This window comes from Colius striatus, chromosome 4 (assembly GCF_028858725.1).
Source record: "Colius striatus isolate bColStr4 chromosome 4, bColStr4.1.hap1, whole genome shotgun sequence".
Lineage (NCBI taxonomy): Eukaryota > Metazoa > Chordata > Aves > Coliiformes > Coliidae > Colius > Colius striatus.
The window spans coordinates 75,810,951-75,821,400 of record NC_084762.1 but is presented as its reverse complement, the minus strand read 5'-3'; the positions used below and the strand labels follow the sequence as shown (position 1 = coordinate 75,821,400).

General features: G+C 45.0%; 1 protein-coding gene across 1 annotated transcript; it reads left to right on the top strand.

Moving 5' to 3' along the window:
* The first annotated feature begins 2,508 nt into the window (after nucleotides 1-2,508).
* On the top strand, nucleotides 2,509-10,026 carry ZNF706 (zinc finger protein 706). The gene is made up of 4 exons (XM_061995731.1): nucleotides 2,509-2,618; nucleotides 5,556-5,692; nucleotides 6,838-6,945; nucleotides 7,583-10,026. The coding sequence occupies exons 2-3, from the start codon at nucleotides 5,558-5,560 to the stop codon at nucleotides 6,931-6,933; spliced, it is 231 nt and encodes a 76-aa protein (XP_061851715.1). The 5' UTR covers nucleotides 2,509-2,618; nucleotides 5,556-5,557; the 3' UTR covers nucleotides 6,934-6,945; nucleotides 7,583-10,026.
* Nucleotides 10,027-10,450: the final 424 nt, after the last annotated feature.

Here is a 10,450-nt window from a genome sequence, read left to right as displayed (position 1 = left end):
CTGCAGAATACTCGATAATATCTGTGGTGTTAATGAGTTGTTTCTAAATTAGAAATCAACAACTAAACAAGCAGCAGGCAGAAAAACACTGCAGCATATCTCTAGCAATTTTAAGATACAACATTTCAGTCTAAAGCTTGCATTTATTTTTTAATGTAACCTCTGTTTGTACTTTCATTCCTACACTCTGGCTCGCTTCGCCTCATATGGGAGCAACACAACGCAGAGGAAGTCCATAAAGCAGACACACTGCAATTAAAACAGGTTCATTTTGTCAGAGCTATGCGGAGCATCCAGCACACAGACTGCCCTTGCCTCTCCCCCCCAGCTCACCATACCCACCCCCTCTCCCTGCTAACCTGCACACATCCATGGAAATATCCCCTCAGCTGTGGTAAGTTTCACACGGTGAACAGATTTTGAAAAATTATTTGGTGTGGGTGGGAAATTCTCCATGTTATCTCTGTAGCAGGAACCTCAGCTACAGGGACTCATGTTCTTCTTTCACATTGGGCTTTTGCTTCCTAATAGTCTTTTTGGAAGCATCTAAATTGCAGAGCCTTGATTTGGGCAATAGGGGAACCAATGCTTCGATCAGGATCTACAGCACAAAGGGACAAAAGACAGAGCAGCCAGAGGGAAGGCTGCAGTCGTGTGTACTGTAAGTAGATCTGATCCTCTGCTAGCCCAAAAGCAGAAAAATGTTGGGACACCAGCCAGGGCTCAGTGTGCGCTCAGGACATTTGCTTTGTTTGAAATTCTTGTCTAGCGCCACAGTACGGGGATATGACCCTTGAAAGCCATCTCCAGTTCCACAGCTGAGGCCAGTAGTCCCCCTAAAATAGTATCAGCCGGCAAAGAGGCTGCTTTTGCATTCAGCAGTCTTCTCTGTGATCAAAGTGAAACTTCATTCTGAAAGCCACCTGCTTCCAAGCACAGAATCCAAACCGCCTACCTCTCTCCACCACCACACCAGCACATGTGTGCTTCCACTGCTTTTGAGAGCTGCATATTTTCAGAAAGTTCAGAATCCACTGACAAGATCACTTGGATGCAGTGTGGATGGTCCTGCCCAGATGTAAACATGTTCAGTGCTGGCAGTTTAACGCGGAAGACATCATCACGAACAGGAATGTTAGGAAAATTAATGAGCTTTTTACGAAAGTGTTAGCAACTTCGTTTTTTATCATAGCCTTATATTTGACATACATGTTGTCACATCCACACATACTTCCAGTGACTTGTGTCAGAAATCTGCCACACAGCTCCCCTGTAGCCGCTATCACACTCTGACCACAGTGAAAGTTTTGGGCCACTGCTGCTTTCAGAATTTTGCCATTATTGCTTTTTTCCTCTCTGGGAACATTGCTATCATCCAGCCTGAGCCCCTGTGAAATGCTGAGACAACACCTGGTAACTCCTCTAGTACTGTTTGCTGTTTTGTCCCAGATACAAAACTGTTCAAGGCTCCAGGCTTGTTTTAAAACTACATCAATTGCTTAAAGCGTGTCAGAATGTCATTGCTGAGCAGAGATGCTGCTGCTATTTCCCCTTTTCCTAACAGATGTACAACGTGATAAAACACAGCCTTCCTTTGGGATATATATCGACACAAAGCGCTCCTTTACCCTTCTTCACAGGCCTTGCCTACATCTCTGTTCATGCAAGCTTATATCTTTCAAATCACTTGCATCTAGACTGCTTTCAAACTGAAACAAATTCTGTTTCTCCTCTCAGGCTATTTCCTTGTACTTTGAATCCACGTAACTCTTGAAGCCTACGTGCAGGCCTTCTGCGTGGCACAAGAGCCACACGAACAGGATTTCAGTCCTCTCGTGTATCCCTGCCTGGCCTCATCTCCAGCCCCTTCCCTACAGCCTCTCCGGAGCCATTTTTCTGGATCCCACTGCAGAGGAACAGTAACTATTTTTAGGCAGCGCTGTACGTTAAGCGAAGAGGAATGTGGCAGAGACCGAGTCCTGCCGGGAGGAGCTGGGCGGAGGGACGATGCGCTGAGGGCGGGCGCGCCCGACGGCCCCGCCGGCCTGCAGCCCAAGGACAGCGTTCGAAATCTACCTGCGGCTTCCCAGGGCTCTGCCAGGCCCAGGAGCCTCACGAACCAGGCGGGCAGCGCAGCGCGCCTTGCCGCAGCGGGCCAGCCATCGCTGCCACCGCAGCCTTCTCCTTCCCGGCGGCACTTTCCCGGCACCACACTCCCCACAAGACTGGGGGCTACTGGGTCTCTGGCCCAGCAAGGCAGCCCCAAAGCAAGAGCAGGGCCACAGCTAGCTCAGCCCGCCCGCGCCGAGGCCAGGCAGCCCTCCCCGCCCGGGATGGGAAGCGCCAGCCGAGCCCAGCCCAGCCCCACCAAGCTGAGCGCAGCGGGGGCGCCCCCCCATCCGCTTTATGTAACGAGCGGGCATGGCCATGCGCTGCTGGGGCTGCGCCGCGCCGCGCCGCGCGGGCGCCGGGGCGGGGCCGCGCCTGCTCAGTGCCGCGCTCCGCGTCCTCCTCCTTCTCCTCCTCCTCGTCTCGGGCAGGCGGCGGCGGCTGCTGCGGGGCTGCGTGGAGCCTTCTGCACCCGCTCGCCAGGCTCCCAGGCCCGACCCTCAGCCCGGGTGAGCGCCGCGCCGGGGTGAGGGTCGCGGAGTGGGTGGGGTTGTGGCGCGGCGGAGCAGGCCTGGCCCGGCCCTGGAGGGAAGAGGGCGGCCCAGCGAGCGAGGCGCGCCCGGCCTGCTGCGGGCCGCCTCCCCGCCACCGGGGCCCGCTTCGCTTCCTTCCGTGGGGCAGGCGGAGGGGCCGGCGGGGCTGCGGCCGCCCAGCGAGGCCTTGCCCGGGGAACTGCGGTCTCCCTGCCCCTCCGCGCCTCGGGTTGGGCCCGGTCCGGAGGCTTCCCTCGTCGCGTTGCCGGGCGGAGGCCGAGCGCGCTGCTCCTCCGGCCCAAGCCCTTCGCTACCTGGCTGGGGAAGCCAGGGCACTTCTAGCTGCTGTTTGTCTCTGCAAATGACAGAGGAAGCCGCTGTCGGCGTCCAGTTTTAGGACTTGAAACTCCCCGCTCAAGGTCTGGTTGCACAGAAGGAAATGACCCTGCATGAGGGATTAACGTACTGCGGGCTTCAGCCTCGCTGCCCCGCAATGGTCGTGCTGCCGCTGTTGAGTCTGGCAGCGAGGTTTGCCCTGGTGTTCGGCTTCCTGTGTGCTCACGCATTTTTATTTCAGAGCAGTGGGCCGGTTTGCTGGACTCTTGAGGGTGTGCTTGGTAGGGAGAGCAGTACTTGGCCTGTCTGTGTTGTGTAACTGAAATACGGATTTGATCTTCTAGATGAAAAGTCATCGTTCTTACAAATGAGCTTTGAGATTGTTTTTGTCTCGTCTTAGAATACTCACAGTCCAAAGAATCTTATATTTTCCAATAACTGAGACTTCCTTCTTTGTGTTTCAGCTGTATTAATGCAACTTGCAATGTTTAAACTCTTGGGGTTTTGGTCTTGGGCATCAGATGGAGGTTGATGTTTTTAAGTGGATGTTTTTGTTCTCGCTTGTGTCTTAACTAAAAGCAGCAGTTGCCAAATACACACAGGCTGTTGCAATGTACTCCTTAACAAGCATCTATCAAGGCACTACAATACAAAGGAATGTACAAACACTTTATAAAAAAACACTTGGTTTTTAATACATCTGATTATTTTTCTATCAGGAGCACCCTGACTTCTGGAGGATTACTGTAATGTTAGTAAAATAAAGCCAAAATAAAACATAGAGTACCTTCTAGTGTATGCAAAGCTGTTGGCAATTTCTCTTCTTACTTTTTGTGGTTTGGGTTGTTGTTTTTTAATTTCTATTCTTTATTGGGAATTGGGTGCTCTTGTTGGGCTGTGCTGTACCTAAACAGTGTGAGGCCTTGCCTAGGATGTTTTGGAGTGACTATGGCATACAGTGAAATACTGACTGATATGTTTGGTCTTATCATCATTCAATGCTGTGTCTTATGGAAGCTGTTGAATGCCACATGTCTGTCTTTGTTTGCCAATAGAATTTGTGTGTTCTTGCATTTGATTAGACTTTATATAGATTTCTAAATTCCTTAGAGAAACTGAGGGGAGGAAGAGGCAAGACCACTGAAGATGTAGTGTACCATTTCTGCAGAGGTGGTGGTTTCTTTGTGAAAGAACTGCACCCTGGCCTGAGAGGTGTCTCTCAATCCGAAAGAGCTGTTCTGAGTCTTGGGACCATCTTTTACTCGGTGTTACTATGATGCTGCATTCTTGCACTAGTAGTGAGTTCTCAAATGTTGTTGATATTTCATAGAAACTTCATTTTCATCATGGTTTTAAGGGCTTATCAGGTGTATCTGCTGGAGGCCAGCCTTTGTTTGGGTAGGCCTTTCTCCCTGCTGCAGTAGAAGGCCGCTTGTCCTTGTGGGAAAGACTGCATGGCAGGCCTATGGGAGCCACGCAATGTGTCCTACGACTACCAAACTGACAGCCCAGGTTTACGTAGTGTGGCAATGACCGACCAGCCAGCCTACTGGGAATATTAGATTTTACTGGTTGTCTTTGAAAAAGATGGACATCCCAAGCTTGTTTGTGCTTCTGTGAGAGCAGCACAACTGGATTGTGTGTGGGTCATGAGGGGCTGTGAGAAAGGCGCTAGCAGAAAGCGGGCTGCTAGGCTCTCTGACCCAACTCTGAAGCCTATGGTATTGGCATGCCCAGATCCTGCCTGCTGTCAGCTCTGGGGATGGACTGCCAGCTGAACCAGGTTTCCTAGTGGGCTGCTTTGCTGCTCCCAGAAATGGGATTTTTGTATCTTGTTTCTCCTTGTGGTGGACCTTCTAATGGCACATGGCAGTTGCATTTGCTTCCTTTATGCTTCTGTATATGTAGAGTAACATCTTCCGATAGGGGCGATTTGGCTTCTTTTTAAGAAGTATCTCTGTGTAAAGTCAGCTAAAAATAAAAGAGAATGGCCACCTGTAACAACAGTGGTGATTATAGAGGGATGGCCAATTGTTCTTGTTGTTCCCAACCCCATCGCCACTCACTATGCCTCCAGTGCCTGTACACTAGAAGACAGCTATACAGCTTGGGTAGCACTTGAATTTGCCTTTCTTCAAACCTATTTCAAGTTCCAGAAGTAAAGGTTGAGTTGTAAACTCTTTTTTGTTTGGGATTTTTTTTTTAAAGGAGAACAAGAAAAGCCCTACATTTTATTGTACTTGTGGAAATAGAGAATAAGTTTCTATTAACTATAAAGGTAACTTTAATGATTCTGACTATTGGAAACACTTTTTGAAAGTAGACTTTGCAGTTTCATAGAGAAAGAAACCTTAGAATAGCCTAATAATTCTGGTGTGTATTTTAAGACTGATACTAGAATGTCTTTACATAGTAAAGACCTTGAACAGATGTCTGTTGTACATGAATTATGGGAGTTGTAGGCCTTGTGAACAGACCACATGGCTGCATTATGCTCATATGACTATGGCTTCTGAATCAGCTAGCAGCAGTAGTTTCTCACATTTGTAGACTAAATGTTTTCTTTTTTGTTTGTAGACATGGCTCGTGGACAGCAGAAGATTCAGTCACAGCAGAAAAATGCCAAAAAGCAAGCTGAGCAAAAGAAGAAACAAGGACATGATCAGAAGGCTGCAGCCAAGGCTGCCTTGATATATACCTGCACTGTCTGTAGGGTAAGAGGAACTAAAGACAAAATACTATCATAGGCAGGTCTGTCTTGCAGCCTAAAGCAGAATTTTTAGAAGATTGTATAGTGAAAACTGAAAGACTTCCAAAGTGGCTGTCTACCTCATTGCTATAAGCATTTGCATCTGTTATGTGGCTTGCTTATAGATTACCCAGCTGTACTGATAATTGAGATACAGGAAAGTCCGAGAGGTCACATACAGATATGATTTGGGTAGTTGTCTTGCCCTTTGACTTGCTGGGATCTGCATGTGGTCTTAGTATGAGGCATAGAATGTAAAAGGTGTGAGATCACTTCCTGTTTAATATCCAAATGGAAACATCTTTTCTTTGTGATAGAACTGTCCGCCTTAGAATCTCTGGTGGTATGTGTTAAGGTGGAAAGGAGAAGTTGCGGTACCAAAAGCTTTAGTGTAAGTTTGATACACAGTAATTTCTCCTGGGATAAAGTACTTGACCAAAGCACTCACCAGATTGTACTTTCCTTCTGGCTGATTTTTCTGAATGTGTTTGTTTTGGAGCTGCAGGATAAACGTACCATTTTCACTTAAATGGTCAGTCCCAGAATAGATTCAGATCGAATGCCTTAAATTAAGGACTCTTCACTTGAGTACTTGTAACAAGGTCCTCTTCTTGTGAAATGGGGCTATAGCAGTAATCACTTTGTGCAGTTGATGCCTGCAGCTGTGTAGTAGCAGTGGTCTGAGACTGATTCTCTACTTGGCACAAGCTATGCCACATAACCCATTTGCCTATTGATAAACAAACAGCTTTCGTAAAGATTTCAGGATATTTTCAGGATAACTGTTGAAACAAGAAGATGGGAAGGAGGTAGGTCTCCCACCAAACCAGCATGTGAAGAGTAAGATCTGTAGGGAGATTTCTAGCAAGAACAATACCATTGAGGAACGTCCTGAAACCGTGGGATACAAGTGCTTAAAAGCACCTCTAGGAAAATCTGAGGTTAAGTACTTCTAAATCTGCAGCTAGATTACTGCTGGTTCTGTCACTAGAGTAGTGTCATTGAGGAGACAACTTCAGGGAAAAGAAAATGAAATGTAGGGGGAACAGGTTTTGTAGTATGATTTATCTCTTGTATTGTGCATAAAGTTCAATGTCTCTCTTTAATCAGACACAAATGCCGGATCCCAAGACCTTCAAACAGCACTTTGAAAGCAAGCATCCTAAGACTCCTCTTCCTCCAGAACTGGCTGATGTTCAGGCATAAAGTTGTCTACAGGTCATTACTTTAATTTTTGAATGATTGTCTGAGCTATATTATGAATTGGGGTTTTTTGCCACCACCAACTGGGACATAAAACTTGCTTTGTTTCCGTTATGAAAATGAACTGTAGGCTGAAGTTGCACCACTGAGCTGTTACACAAAAGAAACAAGCTAATTCTTACATAGGTGAAATGACTGTGGCAGTTCACTGTGCATGGACATTGTTTTAAAAGGGATTAATGTTATTTCAAGCGGTCTTCCTTAGAGTTGTAGGAATAAAGTTATTATTTAGGTGTTGCTTTAAAATGTTAGTTTGGCTTTGAACAAAATAAATACAATAAATGCAATCTGTCCGTTGCTACAAAACATGTAGTGGGAATAGATGTTTAGTGTCCATCCAGCAACTGAGCCTTTTTGTTTCTGAAGCTATGCAAGCGAATGCAGATTTTTCTGCATTCAAATACAAGACTTAACCTCTGTGTTAACTGTAGAAGAGATTTCCCAATAGTCAGTTGTTAGGCTGTAACTAAAAGTGCTTCTAATAAAAGGCTGGGATGAGGTAAAAAGCAGTATTACAGTACTTCATTCACACGAAAGTAAGCAGCATTGTGTAGTGGGTTCAGCTTAACTGAGTTATTCTTGTTTTTTATAGGTGAAATCATGGCACCTATTGACTCTTCTACTGTCAGACCTTACATAACAAACCTGCAGCTGCTTTTCTAAAACTGTTGATCAGCAAAAATGAAGGGGCTACAGAAACATTCATATTTTTATGCTGTTCCCTCTTGGGCTTCATGCAAAGACAATTCTGTGTAAATGTACAGTTGTGCCCTATTTGGAAATCTTGAAAAATCAGTCCATACTTGTTATAAAAAAAAATTTTTTACAATTGTAATTATATTGATGTTCATATTGTGTAAAATAACTCATTTAATAAAGTAGTACTTTGATTTTACAATATCACAGATTAAATCCTTGTAGAAATTCTGTTTCAACTTTCTGCATTATCTGCCTTATAATAAAAAAGACAAAGTGGAATTTTCCCCATCCTGCCAAAACACGAGCAGTATCATTCCACTGAAAGTAATGTACATTACAGTAAATGAATCCTAAGTGAGAAGGGAAGCTGCTCAGACCCTGTTGGGTGTGCTGCCTGCATGAGCCCAGTCCCCAGCGGTCCAATTGTGGGCTCAAGGTGCAGCAGACTCCCTGAAAGCTGCACCAGGGGAATTGTTAGGCTTCCTTCAGCATTTTTGCCCCATGTATGGGACTCTAATGCTGCAGGCCACTGCCGCAGGAATTCCCTTAGTGCGAGGGAGCATATTGGCAGAAGTCATGCACTGGAGAGATGCTGGTTGTGCTTGTTGCCCGTTACATTTGGTAGATGGCTGAGGAAGCTGAGAGGTGGCAGGATTGAATGCTTCTGAATACACTGGCTTGAATGCTTGCAAGTATTTTGGTTAAAACAGCTCTGCTCACCTAGTTGAAAAATTCATTTGAAAAGATTTTTTTTAATGATATTTTGAGCAGTCAGCCACCAGTGTTACCCCTCAAATGTGTCTGGTTATTTCAGAACCAACTCCTCAAGATAAATGCAAAATAGCCAGCTATTAATAGCCCTTCCTCACAACCAGCTTGAAATAAGCCTGTTGGAAAGGAGCCAAAGTAACTAATGTGGCTACCTTAAGAAATTGGATGTGATTAAAGTTGCGTTGACAAGAAAAAGCTGGATAATAACTCTGGGCAAGAACGTTTGAGCAGCTAAACATAATTACCCTTAAAGTGTTCTGGGCACAGTTCTAATCCCAGATGTACAGCGCAGAAGTCGTGGAGAAACATCTCAGCTGTGCTAGAAGGTCTGCTGTTCAAAATCCCACGTTCAGCATGTGGTGGGGGCTTATTTAAGAGTTTTAGTTTTGCCCTTGCAGTAAGAAGCAATACCAGGGTTGCACTGAGGTTACAAGAGATGTTAAAAATTCTGGCAGTCTGAGTAACCCTTGTTGCACAGCACGACTGTACATCTGACCTTCAAATGGCTTCCTGAAATCTAGGACCATAGTCTCAAAGACTCATTCACTTAAAAGAATGCACTTGGTATTTTATTATATAAAGTCAAAGCCTTTGTCTTTGTCCACTCATTTGCTCTTTATTGAACTACTTCTGTGAGACTAGCTTCCTGTCCTCTTTGCTGTGACAGTATTTCTGTAAATACTTCCTTTGGCATGAAGTTTCTCTGTATTATAGTCACTCCAGGGTAGCCTGTGTTACCACTTTTATAGATCATGTCATTCTCCTCAGAGAGTAGTCCACTACTGCACTTGTACACCTGACATCAGAATGTAACGCTTCTTTTATTTTTGTTTAATGTTATTGATACATATATCCTGTCAAACTGGCTCCCACGAGGCAAGAAATCCACTCTCAACCTTTGTGCTGTGTGAGGGAAAGGTACTGAAATGTTCTGATGCCACGGTTTGTCTAAAAATGCGCTGAGTGCAAATGGATAAAGATGTTTCTTGCACAGAATTGGTATTTGGTAATCTGGTTTTACTTTGGAAAATGTCCTGGGATATGTCCCTGTAGCCTGGTCCTGAAGTGAAGTATGTGTTCTATTCCTTCAATTCAGATTGCTGTAGCATTAAATAAAAAGATTTTGTTTCATAAGCAATCTCTCTTGCTGAGCATTGAAGAGCTGGAAAGCTGCATCACTAGTGGGATGGTTAACTTCAGTTGGAATTGTGTTTTCAAAACTTTATGTTGAAAATGCCCTATTAAACGATGGGTTTTTAATGTATTAGAAGGCAAGGTGATCCTGGGTTCAGTAAGATCCCTAGCTGCAGTAGCTGCAGTCTCAATGACAGAAGTAAATGAAAGCTGGGACTGAATTGTTGTAAAGGCTTTATAATGCTATGCTAAATGTGGGAATCGTCCTCATTTAGAACATCTGCAATGCTTCTTGTACCTGATAGGTCAGAGGAAGGACTAGGAGTTCTCCCTCATCTCTTCCCGTTCAGAAGGATGGGTACCCTGTTACCAAGCTAAAGACACAGTTGTGTGTTGTAATGTGTCTGATTAAAGAGAATTAAAAAACTAAAATGCAAAATGTCATATTTCCTGCCTGCTTTTAGAAACAAGTATTACTGCATTTACAAAATTAATCTGGCTGTGAGCAGTCCTGGATCCTGAATCTTTGTACCTTTACAAGAAAGGAAAATAGGCATGGGAAGTTTCCTGTGAGAAATCCCTTGAGAAAGGTTTATCTTTGTGTAGAGATGACATTTAGGTAAACGATTCTTGCTGTGTCACAGGGCATCAGCTACCATGGGTACTGGTGGAGCAACTTTACAAAGTGATTTGGGATTCTCACTTCTGGGAATCTCCTCAAGTGGCACCTCAAATCGCATTTTAAGCAGTACTTAAAATGTTCTGGAAACATCTCACTTTAGATCCCAGAATAAAAGTTGGCACGTGTGATTATGATGAGGCCAGCTCAGGGACTACTGAGTAATCAACACTTCTG